This window comes from Cariama cristata, unplaced genomic scaffold (genome assembly GCF_000690535.1).
Source record: "Cariama cristata isolate BGI_N322 unplaced genomic scaffold, ASM69053v1 scaffold4438, whole genome shotgun sequence".
In the NCBI taxonomy this organism is placed as follows: Eukaryota; Metazoa; Chordata; class Aves; order Cariamiformes; family Cariamidae; genus Cariama; species Cariama cristata.
The window spans coordinates 1-18,786 of record NW_009630489.1 but is presented as its reverse complement, the minus strand read 5'-3'; the positions used below and the strand labels follow the sequence as shown (position 1 = coordinate 18,786).

At 36.6% G+C, this 18,786-nt stretch overlaps 1 protein-coding gene across 1 annotated transcript in view; it reads right to left on the bottom strand.

Annotated features, from left to right (window-relative positions):
* The window catches only part of HACE1 (HECT domain and ankyrin repeat containing E3 ubiquitin protein ligase 1), a 49,814-nt gene extending 35,440 nt beyond the window's left edge, over positions 1-14,374 (bottom strand). Inside the window, exons 1-9 of the mRNA XM_009705547.1 lie at positions 14,326-14,374; positions 13,029-13,118; positions 11,087-11,191; positions 9,637-9,712; positions 9,229-9,360; positions 7,986-8,068; positions 5,433-5,529; positions 2,869-2,970; positions 310-416 (exon numbers count right to left, since the gene is read on the bottom strand). Coding sequence (XP_009703849.1) covers positions 310-416; positions 2,869-2,970; positions 5,433-5,529; positions 7,986-8,068; positions 9,229-9,360; positions 9,637-9,712; positions 11,087-11,191; positions 13,029-13,118; positions 14,326-14,354 — 821 coding nt within the window. The 5' untranslated portion in view covers positions 14,355-14,374. The remainder of the gene's footprint in view (positions 1-309; positions 417-2,868; positions 2,971-5,432; positions 5,530-7,985; positions 8,069-9,228; positions 9,361-9,636; positions 9,713-11,086; positions 11,192-13,028; positions 13,119-14,325) is intronic.
* Positions 14,375-18,786: the final 4,412 nt, after the last annotated feature.

The window sequence follows — 18,786 nt, the reverse complement described above, 5'->3', positions numbered from 1 at the left end:
GGGGGGGCAGGGAGGAATGATCAACAGTTGGCTAAAAAGTTTCCCTTCCTAGAGCTGACATAGCCAAACAAAAAATACAGTTCTCTGCAACTTCAGTTAGGCACCAGCAGCTATACAAGGACATCAACTTTCTCTCCTGAAGTCCTTGTGAAGACAGTGGTCTAAACACGCACTGTCACACAGAATCAGATTTGAGATCCATCTACTCCAGTATGTGCCCAGCAACAGACAGTTTTGTTTATTAAAACTACTAAGTGGTATTAACTAACAGGTAGCTTAGCAACCTACTTACGATCCTCTCACACTTACCTAAGCAGTTTGTGACCATTTGTTGTAGCAACTTCAGCAAGACTTGTTAGGATTTTAAGATACTGGCTTTCACTCTGCTGAGACAAGTGTTCCAGAACTTGCCGCAACTGATACATTAAAAGAAAGAAATTGCATAGTGTCACGTAGCGTCAGATCAACATTCAATTTAGAACATTATCACCCAAGTATTAATACCTAGCGATAGTAATGTACATCTATAGTGCCCAACATCTAATCTAACCTCAGTTAATGTTACATTACAATTTACAAAGATTACTAAACAGGTATACATTCTAATGTTAATGTAGGTACTACAGGATACATAATATTACAGAATGCTATGAATGCTTAACCGTGTATCTTATGTAATTCATAAGAGCAACTGATTTTCATCTTAAAAAACTAGAGGAATAGCTTTCAGAAGTTGAAAGTGTAAGACCATATTTTGAGTTTCATAACTCATAATTTACTTGACTCCCCAGTTCACTCCTCAGTTAGTTTATGACTAGTATAAGTGAATCTTGGATCCTACAGTTTGCTCTCACTACCTTCATTTTTGCTCAAGGTTCTGAACGTCCTTCCTGGGATAAGAAGTCATACCCTTCTAATCAATTATTGTTACGATTACTCTCTTCTCAGAATTGTCCTTTTTCTTGCCAATACCATCACTTGGCTCACTGAGACTACATGTTGCGAACACCCAGACACTGCCCTGTCTTCAACTCCTTTGTTCTACACTTTTCTCTAGCCTAGACTTTTTTTTGCAAATAAACTAACTCTTTAGTGGCACTGCTCTTCATCCATTCCTATTGTATCTTCATTTACTCCCTTTACTCTCACTTTCAAAAAGCTCAATAATCCTTCTTACCTTCTCCTGTAGAAAGGTGGAATGAAAAGGAATCTCATAAAGGTGATCTAGTCCAACACTCTGCCCCAAGGCAGGAGCGCTTGTATCTCTGATCCAAACTGGCTTTCCCAATTTCCCTGCCTGGTTTTCAGACTTCTTCTACTCTGGAAGCCCTGCAGCTTCACTAACTCATCTCTTCTAACACTTCACACTGTCCTTGAGTATGTGAAAGTTTTTCACAATGTTCAGTTGAATCTCTAGCTACAAATGGCTAAGGCCATATCTTTCGCCCTGCAGTCTGTCGATAATTTTTCCAGTTTGTCAAGAACATTTAAAATGTCAGTCCTGACTTCTAACGTACATCCTGTCTCTTCATGTCATCACTTTCGGGTAATATGAATTGATCATTACCAAGGCTTTGGGCAGAACAGTTCAGACTTGGCCATAGAAACCCACACTTAAAATATGCTTCCATTTTGGTGATGAATCATAACTGAACCATGTATTATCTAATATATTTTGCACGCTCTCTCATTCAGATCTTGGTTTTGCACCATTACTCAGACAGATGAAACATTCGTTTTTCTCACTTACTGTCTTCACTTCTACAATATACCATAACATGCTTCATCATTTACCTTTCTGTAGAAAGTCTTTTTTGTTCCATGGTTTTAATTCTTTAACTTTCTCTTTTATTTGAAATAATCTACACCATCCCTCCATGCTTCTAACACGCACTTTCGAGAATTCTCACCTCTCTGTCAATTTTCCTTTGTAAAACTGCCTCAGAAATGTAAACACTGTTTCTATATAGACTTACAAATCCTCAGTCTTGTAGTAGAAGTAATGGGATTACAAATAATAATAAAAACTTCAAAAATCTAGCAAACCAAGTTGAGTGAAGTAGCAGTCAAAGCCTTACTAAATCTATTCTTTTTTTTTTTTTAATTTACAGCCTGTAAAATTGTTTGCAGTTATTTTCAAGCAAATAATACATTAAAAATCCACAGCTAGCTAGATTTGGAAGGGGAAAAAAGCAGCCCATGCTTCCTTCCCCCTAAACAATTAAGAAAGAAAAATGCTTTTCCTTGCTTTTTCTTTTCTTTAGACTGCACTACCCCACAATAATAAAAGAAACAAGGTATAGAAGAACCACTGAAAAAAGAACAGAGTAGTTTCATCTACAGCAATAATAACCAAATGAAATTGCAGCTGCAATCTTTTACACTCTAATTGTACACGGCTACTTCATACAGATGAGTGCTCATACTCTGAATGTTCAAGTTCATTCTAGATTATTCAAGCCTCGAGACACATTCTAGAATGGATATCTGCAGATAACCACTAAATAAAAGAAAATAGGCCCCATTACAGAAAGTAATTGTATATATAAAACGCTCTACCAGCACCGTTGTATTGAAGCTTGCAACAAGTCCACTCTTTCAATTCTTACACTATCTAGATCACTTTGCCAAATAAGCAGAGAGAGAACACTAAACTAAAATAGATCCTACATTTAATCCTGAATTCTTGTGTTTAAAGCTATCTGAAGACTGCACATTTTCTATGGGGGAAAGAAAAATACATAGTGGTCAACTACTGTGGCATTGACAGTCAACAGCTGGTAGTGTCTTCTAATCAGGACACTCGCATTAAGCAACCAGATCTCCACAGACAGACTGGTAACTATAAAACACATAAAACTGTGTTACCATGTTTTCCCGTAGATCTTCATTCTGCGTCATTTGAATTATTGTCTGGAAAAGTCGAGGATGGTATTGTATTAAGACTTCACAAGTCTCTCCATAACCACCCTAAAAAGTAATAGTTCAAAAATGATTTTAATTAAAAGAAACATTAGAATTGAGGTTTATACTATTAAAGGCATTAAAACCTACTGAGGATTACAATTTTTTACTTTTTTTTTTTTTTTAAAAGCTGAATGGAGAAATCTAACCCTAAAATAAACTGAAATTCAGTAATGTTTCAAAGTTCAATATCACAAAATTTTTGGGAGAAGATGGAATCAAATTCTTTCAGTATATCAGCTCACATATACCCACTCCCTTTCTTCTGTTTTTTGAAACACTTTCTTACTTAGAAAGCCAAAGTTACATTTGAACAATACTTCACCTAACAGTTTACCAGAGACTAAAACCAGTGCAATATTTAGCTTCTCTTCCCGTTGCTGATGGATGACACACATCTACCTAACTGCATCCAGAATCTAACCCTTCAAAACTAGTATTTTCCTAAAGGTTCATAAGGCACAAATCTGACTTGTTAAAGGAAGAAATAGGATAAACCCATGAAAGGGTTATTTAACTTTAAAATAAATACACAAGTATGATTCTACTTGTGCCTTAGATCCACAGCTCAGACTAACTTCACAGCCTTCTGAGGAAAATGGTTTTCTGGAAAGAACAGAACTTTAATTTGTGGTTTATTTGTATCAACTCTTATTTAACACACTTGTGTTTTTAAGCAGGCACATAACACATCAAAGTCCACACTGGAAAGATGACCATGTAATATATTAAATGCTGCAACTCCAGAGGCTCCTTCTCTTTGCATGACAGTTTATAACTCACTTCAGTGATAACAGATTCATTTAATTGTTCCTGGTGCCAAGAAATTAAGTATTAAAACTAAAACCACCCACAATCTGCAAGAATTAATGAAAGTCAGCTTATCAAGGTAATACCATGCTGGCAAGAAGCATACAAAATCTATAATTTCCATCTTCTAAAAATATGTATCTACTCTGAAAAGCAAACCTGTAAGCAAAGAATAAAACCCATGATGTAAAAGGAAGACGGTATTTTGTTTTCTCCTTTACTTAGTATTATGAGCTTGTAAACTAGACGATCTTGAACACAGCAAGATCATCACTACAAAAGAGCAAACACCAGGTGTCACTACTCACACCTAAAAACAGTTGACAGAATTTTGATGTATAAAGTGGTGCCCTAGGGATTGTAAAACTAGAGACTGAAGTAGACATTAGAAACACTAATCATAAAAACTAAGAACAGTACCACTAAGTACACACTGGTATACTGTCTTACAGGTACTCAAAATTGACCAGACTTCATGTGGTTTTATGGTAATGGTAAGTTATTTTCCCATAACATAGAAAAAAAAAACCCTAACGCTGAGCTTCACAATTGCATCAGTAGCGAGACAGTATAGTAATCTGGCACTTCTGAGCAACCGGAGCTGAAGATTTATTAGGATTTCTTATATCCGAGAAGAAATGCTATAAGTAACCTAACCTGATCAAGACCTTCCACAGATAGTCTATGAAATAAATTTTTAAGATTTAAAACATTCCAAAAATATCCCACAGCTACTGGAGACAGCAGACTACCACATACACACAGCTACTTCAACTGCAGGTCTTAGGCACTTGAGGAATCTTCAGAAATTAAATAACTTGAGATTAAAATAATCTGCTAGTACAGCAAAAGATTTGAACATTTCAACTTTATCCTGCCAAACTAATGACATGTACCATCGTAATGTGACATCCACTAAGTGTAGTGACATTTTTTTTTTAGCCTCCAGTTCACAGTTTTCTAGTCTGCTGATTATTAGCAAAGGGTCAAAAGCTTCCAGTCATTCATTACATGTAATTTACACACTGACCTTAACTTGATCCTACAGAAAAACATAAGTGCTCACAAATCAAGAAAACACACCCTAGCAAGCAGTACAAAGAATATTTGGTATCAAACAAGAAAGACTGCGCTTTGCACAGTAGTCAAAAATGCTTAAGAATTTTGTTCCTTATCCAGATACAGTATTTGGAATACCTTTGAAAAGTAATAGTCTCAGCACCATGTAAGTTCTGGTTTTATTAGTAATATCTCTTCAAGAGAAAAGAAAATCTATCAGCTGAGGTAAAAATTCACTCCTTTCTGCATGTTTTTTGTTTTACCTCTTACTTGTTAATAGTTAAGCACCTAAATAAAGTCTATTACCGTTATACCAAGGATTCCCAAACTTTCTAGTCAGAGTTCTGCAAACTCCTTATTTCTCATGAGCTCCAATCTTGCAAAGTCTTTAAAGATGTTAAAGAGTTTTGCAAAGGGTACAAATGGGAAACCTGCCTGTAGGATCAATTTAATTACAAAAACAAAAATTATTTTTTGCGTTTCTGTTTCACCAAAGGACTACCATCTTTCATAGGTCTTAAAAATCAAAAAGATAACACTGATCAGGTGATATTGTAGTGACAGAAGTTCGCAGTAAAAGAGTGTTGCTAACTCAATACCTGTACACAGAGATCCAGTGGAGTAATACCATTTTTGTCTGGTAAATATTTGGCTCCTCTCATCAAAAGAATTTGTGCAGTGTCTCTCTGACCATGGCTATTCAAAAGAAGAGAAGAAAGAGTTAATATAGTACTTATGCTTTACTATGAGTGATAAATCTGACTTTATTGCATCTAACAAACCAAACCAACATAAGCTAGGTGAAAACAAATAGTTACAGTACAAAACTAAGCAGAAACACAGGATGTAAGGTAACGCAACTTATATTCTTCTGCTACCTTTCAAGGTCACTGCAGCAGCACAGTGCAAAATTAAGTACGGCCCATTTATCAAAGCCAGAGTCACATTTATCATTCAGAAATGATTCATCTTAGCCTAGCCTCATAAATACGTATGAGCTGCATTTCCTGCAATAAAAGAGCTCTTTCTCAATTCACACCCTAATTTAATTCACAGAGAAAATTTTCTTCACTGAGTTCTTTGCTCACTCCTACCAGATTTGGGGAAAGAAATAATCTAATTGTACTTTAACTGTCAGTAATACATTAGTAAGTTTTTTTTTATTGATAAAACATCTTTTTTTGGCACAAGAGTCCGATACATCACTCTTGGCTCTAACTTCTTTTAAAGAATACACACAAATGTTTTGTCCAGTTTTTAAATTTGAAGACTGATGAGTTTTACTTTTCCATTCAGAGTTTATTTCAGTGTCTTACTTATCCATTTATAGGCTGTATAGGACACTTATGTTTCCTTGCGTTAAGAATATTCACAAAAAACTATTCCAACATGCTATCATTGCCTAGAAAAAAATAAGACCAAAGATTATTCATATCCCTCAACACCTAGAGCATACAATTTCAAAAACTCTTTCTTCTGAAGAAAATGGGAAATTGGGTACCAATTATGATTAGATGTTGACTTCATTAAAACACATTGAAAGACTACTTGACTATTGCCTTCAACAATACTTAGTGCACATACTGACAAACGTAATATCCAAAGGGTGAAATGAAAGAGTGCTACAAAAGACAGAGCAACTAAGGTTACAGATACAAGTTTTTCCATGAAGTTTTAAATCACGAGCTAGTTTGCAGCGTGCCCTTTACACAAACATTTATGAGCATTTGCTGTCCTGGAACACCCCAAGGCTGCCTGCACTAACAGTTCAGGAAGGGCACAGGAAAAAGTGACAATTAATAGCTGAGGGGCAAGAGGTAGCTTCACTGGTGTCTCAATAGTTTCCAGCTGAGTTTTCCTCATTCATGTCCTTCCAGCTCAGGAAATCAACAGGCTAATTTAATGTACCTGACTTTGCCCCAATGCAAACTAACATTCAGTCAGCTACCAGATCTCAGAAAGGAGCTAGACTAATGACCTACTTGAAGTACCTCTTCACTGTAATTCTCTAAACTAAGCACACAGCCCAACACCTCGAAAAAAACAGGGGTTTCAGAGTCAGACTTTGAGCACCAATATCCTTTCTCCAGCCATCACCGGCCACTGCTGCTACATCCTGCCCTCCCAGTCACCAAGGACCTGTAACCTTTCTTCCCAGGCAGCAGCACCAGCAGCTGGCACTTCTGACAAGGAGATGCTGACTTCTGCTACGCACCCTGTTCATTCTACCCTGCCAGCTGCTCTGAGTGTTAATTTCTAAAAGAACATCACCACTGTACTTGCAACACATTCCCTTCTCACAGAAAACCTCCAAGCCGAGGCAAGTTGCTTGCTTCTTCTAAAGTGGATGCCAATACCAATCCCTAAATCAAGCACCAAGGCATTCAATTAGCTAGCAGCTATTTATTCTCCACTTCCCTTCTTCTCAACTGCCAAGAGTCAGCACACACTAGCTCCAGAGACCAGGGTTCCCACAACATAACTCTTGGCAGGCCACCAGGTCAGTCCATTTCCCCTTTTGTTTATATTAACATTTAATCAGAGGTGAACTATTTAACCTGTAACCAAAGCACAGGGATTAGAAAATTGTAAATGTTCTACGAAATAGCAGAGATGCTCCAATTAAAACAAAAAGTCATTTATCATAGTGATTAGTTTTGAAATAAAACTAAACTGTGAAGAAAATAGAACTGATCAAAGCAACAACATAATTTCAATTCGACATTGTAACTTTAAGGCGTGTATGCACATTTCATGTACACTGTAATACCATAATGTACATTAAAAAATAGTCAAATTTGCCTTATAAAAGGTTGCATTTTTAGTTTATTCAAAATAATCTAAGTTGATAGATCTCATTTTTTCACAAAAGTTTAGCAGTCATTGATTTATGACTCATGCTAGAACATGCATGGCTATGTGTTTAACATGTCTGTTACAAAGAGATACATAAGCCTGCAGTACTAAGAGAAGTATTTAGATGAGACAATGAGACACCAAACCACATTCAAACATGAAACATGACTGAATACCACTCAGCTTTTATGTTTCCTAACTTTTGTGCTTTCCAATCATTGTTATTGCAGAAGGAGGTGGCAGGGTGAGATTCATTTAAGTTTTAGCACAGTTTTCAAAAGTTAAGAATATATAACCTGCAAGCAAAATAGAGCGGAGTTGCCCCTGACACGTTCGGCCTGTTTATATCTGCACCGCTGTCTAGCAAACACTGCACCGTCTAGAACAGAAGAAAATACCAGCATTAGAAAAAGAGCAACAGAAAAGTCTATTGGCTTGCAACCATTTAGCATCATGCATGTTTAATTACACTGAAGGATTTAATTTTCAATAATGAATCTCAAAACCAAAATTCCTAAACACTATGTGGAAAATTGTGGCTGTCAGAGCTCATAAAGCTTCCTTTGAACTTCCCATTTTAAAAACAATGCCTTTTATTGAACTTCAGCTAATCCCAAAGACCCCTGGAACTACAGGCCGTTTAAAAAGGAAAATGACACTTTTTAGAGAAGTAAACCTCAAGCTACTGACAGCCATAAACAGCCTCGTCACAAGGTGAAGTTTTAAACGCACACTAGAATAGAAGAAATAAGTAAGCAAATTCTAAACTATGAAAGCATTAAGCAGACTCTCAAAAAACTCTTGTTATATTCCAGGCACATAAAGTAGATAAGTCTATAGATAACATATTCTCAGAATTTGGTCTTCCAAAGTTGAGCTCTGACAATGACAACAGAAGGGATCTGGGTAGAAAGACAATTTTTTTTGAACAGTAAATAGTCCCAGAGACTGTATAACTCTACATGGCTGTAATGCAGTTCAACTAAAGCATCCAGACCTGTACTCTGAGAGTAAATAGCCAGCCCTAATGCAAGGGCAGGCCTAAAAATTATTCACAGAGATCAATAAAAGAAGAGTCTATGTGAATTTGTTTCTTTCTAATGTTAGATATCTAACTGACCCAACTCTGTATTCATTTTTTATTCACATTAAATTAAGATCATTTCAGATTTCAAAAGCACATAATACTTGGTACAATTATGAATCAAACACATCCTAAAAAGTAAGGAAGAACATTTTCAAATGTTTAATGTTACATCAAAACCTGCAATTAACAAGACAATAATAGTACTACAGAACAGCTGAATAGTATACAGTAAGTCACTTAAACTCCCATAAACACTGAGATCAATCATGCCCACAAGAACAAATAAGCTGTTATGTAGTCAATACTAAGACAAACAATAGAGATCGTCACACTTGTAACCATTATCAAGTGCATGACTAGCCTGAAGTTTATGAAAACACAACGCACAACAACATTGAGGCATTACCCAATTCTTCACAAATCCAATGTGTTAACAAGATTCAGAAACTTACTGTCTTGTGTCCGTTTTGACAAGCTACATGAAGGGCTGTCTGTCCCATTGCATCTTCAACATCTACATTACTGACATGCTGGACAAGATCATGAAGCAATTCTGTTCGTCCATTGACGGCCAACCAATGAATCTAAGAACAAAATGATGATACATATGTTTCCTTTAGCAATAAGCATTTCATAAATATGATTTTAAACCTGATTGTACTATTGTCAACATTTATCACAAAGAGAAGCTTTGAACAATACTACCATATGCTTAGGTACTTTGATCATATGTTGTGATTCTTAAGGGCACCGGACACACAGCAGTTCTATTTATTTACATGTAAGACAGCAGAAGCTTAAGAAATTAGCATCTTCAAATTCTTCATTTTAAGAGCATCATGATAATCAATAACACTTACTGCAGTCAAGCCTTCATTATTACAAATATTGACATCTGCACTGTATTCCAGTAGCTTGCTCATACATTTCTTCTGGCTATAAACAAAAGAATACATTAAAACCCAGCCAGTGGAAATCATTTACAAAGACCAAATATTTTCTTAGAGCTCCACTCGCTCTAATTCATCGTTCTACAGACCATAGCAGGTAGTTTTACTTTATAAGGAGTACGGTATAGAGCACGTGGAAGAGAGAAGTGATCATCAGTAGCACCAGAGACTCATAGAGTGCAAGTGTAGCCTACGACACCACAGGGCTAAAAACATAGCTGTGTAGCTGAATGTTTTTGTGGAAAGTATAGAAGTACTTCACCACCACCCTAACAGCTTCAGCTCAGTATGAACTACATTCTCAAGACAAGAAGCTAGAGTTCAGCTAATGGAAGTCCATTAAGTTCATCATCGTCTGTACACTTCAGTGAACACATCTGCAGTACACCACTAAATCATTCTTTAATGAGACACCCATGGTAACTCTATGTAAATCTTTGGCAAGTACAACAACTGCCTTAATGAAAGTAGGGGTGTTCTTCTTACTTCATGTTTTGTTTGGTCTTTTAACACTCTCTAATGCTCTAGGTGCTTTACTCTTAAGAGTTTATTCTTACTTCTCCTTTTTCTTTGGTACCTCTCACACCTTTCTCATGTCTCCTTTCCATGTATAATAACTGTGTCCTGTGTGTATTTGTGCATTTCATCATGTACCACTTGGCTGCTTCTTTCTCCATTCTCCTACAAATACTCCTCCCACATACCTAAAAGCCACTAAACACTACCTCCTCCTCATTTGAAGTACCAGCCGTGATACAATTCAGTTACTGTAACAAATACATGCTCTAAAAAGAAAAAGACAACATTACTATTATCAGTTGTGTGTTTCCACATACTACAATTCAAGAAGTAAGACCTCAAAAGATCTTAAAAAGGTGCTTGCTCACTAGTTTGTTTTATTCCCTCTCCTAATATTGTGCAGGTGAGCTTTGTATTCCTTTTCTTGCAGTAAAAATTTCCTTGGAGACACTATCTAAGAAAAATCTGAAATCTCTGAACCCTTCCAAACCCTCCAGCATCCTCTTCGAAATTTTTTCTTACGTAGTTATCTGGAAGGTGAATGCATCCCTTGTTCGATCACTGTTGTAACAATCATTAAGCTCCTGCTTAACAGAAAACACTAAAATGACTGGCACTGAAATTGGTATTTCAGACATAACTTCCTATATATAAAAAATTATGTTCTGAATATTCAAAGTATGGATTTTAACCTCCACGTTCCCTGTAAGCATGTCATCCCTATTTTCAAAAGGAAAACGGAAGTATTTTGTTTGAACTATGTAAAAACATTACAGAACATATCAGCTCAAGTGCATTACGCACAAAACCATTTTAAGAGTTTTTAAAACCTCTTTCTTACCCATTCCTTGCTGCTAAATGGAGAGGTGTGCATCCTGAGATGTCCTGATAGTTTGGATTTGCTCCTTTTTTTAGTAATAGAACAAGGCATTCAACTGATCCACAGCTAAGAACAAAATAAGGAAGGGAAAGACTGTAACAAGGATATTTACAAACCAAATCTGTATTGACATAAAGGCAACAGCAATACTATACACAGATTACATTCAGTAGAAAATCTTTACACAAACCCATTTTTACACCTTCATAGTTCAAGTTACTCAAAGCTAAAGAAAAAACACTTAAATGCAGAACTGACTGATCGTAGCTTGTACTAATGAATAGATGCTAGCCTTCCATGTGATTTTAGTGACTTTAAAATCCAACAGTGAATCTTTAAGACTGCCAATTCTTTAAAATGTAAACTGTTTAACATGTTTTGCTACTATTTCCTCTCAGTTCCCTCATCTTTAATCTACTCACAGGACTGAATTTTCCATTAAATAGTAATTCCAATATAAATTTTTTTTGTTACACTTCAGTGTCTGAAAGTTACGTTTAAAAGTTGAAATATCAGAAAAATTCTAAAAGCCATACAAATATTTCTTTGCTATTTGATTTGAACCTGTAACTCGCTTTTACTTTTGATAATACAGCAGCTCTTCAGGATAATCTGTGTAACCAAGAACACAGAAACTTTGCATTATATGTTTATCTTACTCCTGAACTCTTCAAGAGGAAGAGCTGATTAGGAGGATAAACATACAGTATTTTTGTATACGTCATGACTAGCTTATCCATTGTTACTAGTCTTCTCAATGACAGAACCGCTACACAACAACCCAAAGAAACTGAAGACTAGCTGTACAATAAGTTGCAAAAACAGCATCTCGATGACCTCTTAATGATCCAACAATTAGCCAAGACAGGAGAATCCAGAAACTAAGTGTAACACAACTTCTTTGGTTTTATGATCAATAAATACAGCTTTTCAAAGATACTTCTAAAACGTATGGTAAAAATTTTCTTGCATTTTTTCTTTAAGTACTTTCTTAAGTAAATTTTATATAAGCAGCATGTAATTCTGAGATGGAATGTTTAGGAAACAGATATTTCTAAAACAGTCTGCTTAGAAAGCTGGAACTTCTACCTTCATTGTGCCCACACATCTGCTATTTATATGCAATACTACTACTACTACTACTACTATTCCTTTTATTTTTACCTTTTTTTTTAACAGTTCAAATATAAGAACTTTCAAGATATTTAAAATGGGACCCAAATATAGAGCATTCATTCATTAGTTTAAAGTTTTGTTTTTGAAATGGCCTTTCAGGAAACTATCCGGCTCATTTCTATTAAGGTTATGTTAATTTGGCTGTTTCTTGGCAATACAGATTTATCCCCATTGAAGAGCTACACAAATATTAAATAATGTAGATCACAGATTTGAAATTTGCACTTAAGTCCTTAATCCAGGATACAAAAGTTTATTAGAAGTCAGTGGCCATGTTATGTTCCCTTCAGTTACAGTCACGTGAAGTACTTCGGAACAGTTGCTTCCCAATGTCCACCCAAGTGCTTCCCACTGTTTTAGAATACTTCAAAACCAAGCAGCATCCGCAGACAAGGTTTTTCTGAACCTACAGAGGCAAGAGCAACCCAGCTATACAGGATACAGGTAACGGCTACATTTCTTCACAGACTGAGATTCCACAGAAAGGAAAAAAAGTATCCACCAAAACTTCCTTCATCAAAATTTGGAAAGCGATTTGATACCATGTGTAAAACCTGTCCTCACAATGAGGTGGGCACATTGCTAAAAGAACAAACAAAATACAAAAAGGAAGTGTAAAAGCAAAATGTTAACTGATACTACAGAGTTTTCCAGCTTACATTGGTGCCTTAGATTTGTGGTAATACTTTCATTGTTAACTTCTGGACTGGACTCAAGTAAGTCTTACTTTGCTGCAATATGAAGCAAACTTCTCTTCACACGTCCAAATGCATAATTCACATCAAATTTTGAATTTGATAGCAGCTCTGAGACAGACCTTCAAACAGGAATATAATTTTAATTAAAAAATAGCTCACAATATCCAAGCGAAGTATGTACTGCAAGTTGTACACAAGCACTCTATTTCTTACTTGATCACTATTTCTTTTCCCTCGAACTGATTTTTGAAGAGATCCAACAGCTTTCATTCATTTGCATATTAACAGTACTTTTTCACTTCTTATTTGAACATTTAAAAAAATCAACTGTGACACTGGGCAACTGTTTCAAACGTAAACTAGTAACAATTAGACCAGATGGCCAAATCACTTCTTTACAAATATGGAAAACAAGCATATTAATAGCTTTGGTTTGAAAAACTATAAATTCCCATTTTCCTCCTTAGCTCAACACAGACACCCTAACCAGAAAATCAGCAGCTTTCCCAAACACAGGCAAAGTTTGGAATGAAGACTGATAATGTGAAATCATCATGATGAAGCAGAAGAACACATGATATGTCAATAGGATAAGAAACTTAAAATAGGACCCTTCAAGCCCTGAAGAATTAGTAAAGATAAAACATTTCAAAACAGGCAAAACTGCAAGTGAACTGGTGATTTCAAACTCCAGTAATGAGCTGATCACGTAATTTAAAGTCCTTGCACAGAATCTCAACAAGATATTATGTAGCAGAACAAATGTTTATCCTGATTAGATAAACAGGTTACAGTTTCAGTAAGTTACTACCTGTTCGCCTACAAAACTCATCGGAAGGCAGCACCACCCAGCTGGCACTATACAGACCCCAGGGCCCAACCACTTTGAGGACAAGTGGATAAGGGAAACAGCTGCTCATCTGAGGAATCCCAGAAGCATCCATATCATTGTCCAACTCTTATTCCATGTCTTTCCAATACATCTAATGAGCTTCTATGTCATCAATAAATACACAGAGCTACAATCCAGTTAGAAAACACTGCTTTTGTTCTTATTCTAGGATAAATTTCTCTATGCGCATCAACAGAACAAATCCCAGCTCTGGTCTACGGCATAAAACAAAACAGGTTTCTTGGGCAAGAATATCCTGGGATGCACACAATCAGTGACTAACTTCAGCTACAGGAGACATCTCAGCAATTCAGCAGCAGAACTCCCGAGAGTGCTCTAGCAGTTACAACTCTAGCAAACATGCTAGTTTCTTGGACCTTGACAAAAAAAAAAAAAAAGAAAAAAAAAAAGAAGAAATTTAAAGAGGCTCTTACCTGTGCTGGTCAGCCATAACCATCGGCATTAGTGTATAGACAGCAGTTTCATTATCTGTGAAGAAATTAAATTACTCCATTATCATAAAGAAACATTTTATGTTAAATAAATTCATCTAACAACACTTATTTACCTTTTAAAGTGTCCATTGTTCAATAGATTATTCATTTAACACAGGTCATACATACCAGAAGTTTCATCATCAAGAAAAAGCCTACTAGATAGAAGAAGTAATTAACAGGATTGCAATACAAGAAATTTCAATGTGGCTTGCTTTCTTTTACAAAGAAAGAACTACAGAATTTTCAATGGAGCATCAATTTCTTTAAACTGACAACTCTGCTAATTAAGTCAAAGTATTTAAGAAATGTGCATTAATAAAAAAAGAATGAGATTTCCTGTGTTCCAAGGTGACTTCCATAGTCCTGATACCTATGAGCTGGTAAAAGTGATTTCTTAAAACTAAGTTACTCCATAACCATTCACTTTTGTCTCTAAACTTGAATACCTGAATGCAATAAATTTCATTTTAATTTCTAATTTTCCACATTTGAAGGCAATGAAAAGCGGCCAGAACGCAATGAACCAAGTCAATGGTGGGAACAGACTGACACTCAGCTGCACAGTCCCTGTCAGTACTACTGCTGCACATACCGGCACACCGGATGGGCATGACATCCCTGTTTGATCACTTAGAGACTTTCTGGAGTAAACCAGTATTTTTAAAGATGAATTTGACACAAATTAAAAGCTTTTAATGGATAAAAAAATATAAGAACATTCATGTACAATACTTATTATTAATTATTATTGATGTACAATGATTGTATTTTCTAGCTTGAAGCAAACTGCCCATTGTTGGGAGTACAATCTCCACAGACTCTTCACATAGGTGACAGGAGGGACTACATTTTCTGAGAACCCAGCTATATGGTTTCAGGATATGGAAATACAGGACCGTTCTCATAAAACTTCTATTTTGAAGTTTTTCCTCACCATCTTAATTGATATAAATGCCAAAGTTACAAAGTAATCAGAACAGGAAGAATTAAGACAGACCCAAACAAGTTTAGCTTCTCCCATCTTTTACATATCACGCTTCTATACGTTCACTATTTCCACTAGACAGGCAAGCTGACATTTACCAAATATTAAACGAAAAATTCTTTAGAGTTATCAAGTGGAGTCAGAGAAACCCTTATCACGCTGCACCTATGCTACTCATTATTATTCTTCTACAGCGCTCCAAGATCAGTGCTCCTACCCACCATTTGAAGCAGTCTGTCTGTAGCTAACAAAAGAAAGAAGCAATGCTAATCTATTATTACCTTTGAATACTGAAAAGAGATAAGTAAAATTCAAATCACGTTAATTCTATTATTTATAAAAACAAAATTAAAAAAAATTCAATGTTGCTTACAGTGTACACATGGGGGAAGAGACACAAGCCTCTCAAAACACCCAACGACATTTCAAAGCTGCAGAGAGTCATTCTAACTATCACCAAATTCAACAGCTTGAACTGTCTGTAGATTGTTCCTTATGGCAGAGCTCTGTAAGCACCAGATAACTCCATCCCCAACATGCACCACTAGAATTTGACTGCTGAGGGCAGGCTGGGAGGGAGGGTCCAGGAAATAAAAGTTAAACAGATGCTAAATAAAGATATCAATTGTGGAAAAGATTTGATTACTTTTTAAAAATGTATCCACGATTAGATCCCAGTACATGCAAATGAAAAAAAAAATTTCTTGCTTGACCTCTGTTCCACAGATCTCCTGGCAGGAAGCTAAAGCTCTCCAATCAAAACAAAAAACAGAACTCAAGAACGCCAACTAAATCTAAGCGTGACATCCTTAGGTATTTCCACAATCATGCCTTGTTAAAAAGAAGAGACACACACAAAAAAAAAGCTTTAAATATATCAACACACTTAACTGAAATGCTTAATATTGATCCTAGTTAAATTTAATGATATTGCAAGTATAGTGATCTAGAAAAAGACAACAGTTAAATATGAGTGTAGCTGGGCCATAAAAGGTGTTTATGGTATAGTTAGAAAACTAAGTCTTTTGCTATTCTATTAACAGAATCTACATTGTGGAGTATATGCAGATTTTACCAGAGTTTTTCTGTACAGAAATAATTAAAAGGGTGTAGGACTAAGGAGCTTTTGTGCTTATATTTGACAAATATTATCCCTATTCATAAACAAACTCCTATTGACTTAAAGTACATAACACCAGGATAGAAAAAAAAAATTATATGTCTCATGCACTTACAGAACTTACTTGTTATCTAACTTGCTTGCATTTCAAGTCATGAATATCTAAAGATTAAAAAAAGGACCCAAAATTTAGAGTCAGAGCCAACAAGGGGCCTAAAACCTACAGCTCCGGGCTGCAAGACCTAGTTTTCAGGCACTGAGCCTTAACAGTAGAAACCAGAAATTTGTGTCAAGCTCTCAAGTGCCCAGAAAATGCCTGTGGAAGGATACTTCAGAAGAGGGATGAAAAAATCAATACTACTTCTTATTGGGAAGGTCAGCTCAGAGTAGTCACTGCAACCAGACTCAAGTGTCAATGTTTGCTTGAAAAAAAAAAAAAAAAAAAAAAATCAAAACACACACACCCCACACTTAAAATTCATCATCTAGAATCCTGCCCTGACAAGATACACTTATTTTCTTTCATAAGAGATAATTGGCTTGATTTTGGCAGAGATCACAGTCTTAAAGAACTTGTCAGCACCACCCATATAATACCCTAATGGCTACAGTACATGCAAAGGAAGTTAAAATACCTGGACTTAGTGTCGTCTTCAGCACAAGGAATTTCCAACACACATCTCCATCTCCTATGAGAGCACTATGATTCTTAGTTTAAGGATGGAGAGCTAAACTATGTATCTTTCAAATTAAAGCTATTCAAATGTATGCGGGAGGGGGCAGGGATCATAATTCAAGAAGCTAGACACAATACACAAGAAGCCACCAAACCTCATACCGTACTAGACTGGTGATGGTATTTTCTAAGCTGATCCTGTCAGTACACGTTTGGAACAAAACACTACAACCCAAACCTGCTTCTCAAGAAGAGTTTGGGCAGGTCTGCATCAACCTAGGGAAGAGCAAGGTCAAGAAGGAAGATATGTAATGAGCTAAGATGGACTCAAAGTTAGATGCTCATCGAATAGAGGTTTTCTTGGAATGCAATTTGAGACTTCAGTGCCTGAAGTCCATTTATCGCCTTATTTCAGACCAGCTGTGATTTGTTTCATGTAATTCTTAGAGAATACATAGGATTGACATTCCCTCTGCACTACAGGGCAAGAGAAGTACTTGCTCTGGAGGTCACCAGGCTTGCACTTGCACTACCACAGACACAATTACCTCTGAAGCGTAAGATAATAATGCCCAAGATAGCAAGAAAACAGCTGAACTCAAATTCACAATGAATTTGCCTACACTAACACTGGAGTAAATTTAAAGCAGCTCCAGTTGGCATAGGTTGTGTTAAGCATTATTCATATTGTGATCATCAATTACTTAAACCGGTGCTACTAAATGATTTCTGTAAGTCTGAGCTTATATTGACAGTATTATGTCAATTTTCACTGCTGCTGCTGTTCAAGGGCTTACAAGAAGCAGGGAAATCCGCCTGGAACTTTGTCAGTTTTGTGAAATTTATGAGCAACTGCACTGGCAGACACCGAAACTGTTGACGGGTGACAATAAGGAAAGGGTGTAGCAGCTCGGCGTCAGGGGAAGTCCATACACAGCGGCCAGGAAGTCCGAACGGGGAACAGCTAAAACAACGAGAATATTACTCCCCTTTCCTTTATCACCAGAGATGAAAGCTGGCAGGCAGACAGACAGCCAAAGACTTGTCTGTAAAAATAATCCCTGAAGAAAGTACAATGACAGCCCATGACTCACAAGAACAGAAACTTTTGTATATCCAAAACCATTTGCAGAGGTAATCCTCCCAAAAGCTGGATCTGGCTGGAACACTGAACTACTTGTCATAAGAGCCTGAAGCTGTATTTTCAAAGCCACCCCAATATGGGGTGGCTAGCACCCAAGTTAGGCTGTGACCAGTGACAGTGACTTACAACACCTTTTCAAACAAAATTCAGCACTGTATTAAAAAAAAAAAAACAAACAAACCAACCACCCAAGATTTGTTATCACTAGCGTATTATCGACGAAGCACCTAACAAAGGATTTAAAACCGGGTAAATCGAGGGTCCAGCACCCCAGACCACCCGCTCGCCCGGTCCCAGGGGCACCCCACGCCCGGTCACAGACACCGCCGTCCTCCGGCGGCGGGACACCGGAGAAAGAAAGAGGACGGGGAAGTCGTCGGGGTTGCTGTTGTCACCGTTACAAATAATAATAATAAAAAAGCCCCTCAGAGGCGGAGGGAGGGAACCCGTTTCCATTCTCCCGAGCCGCCTCG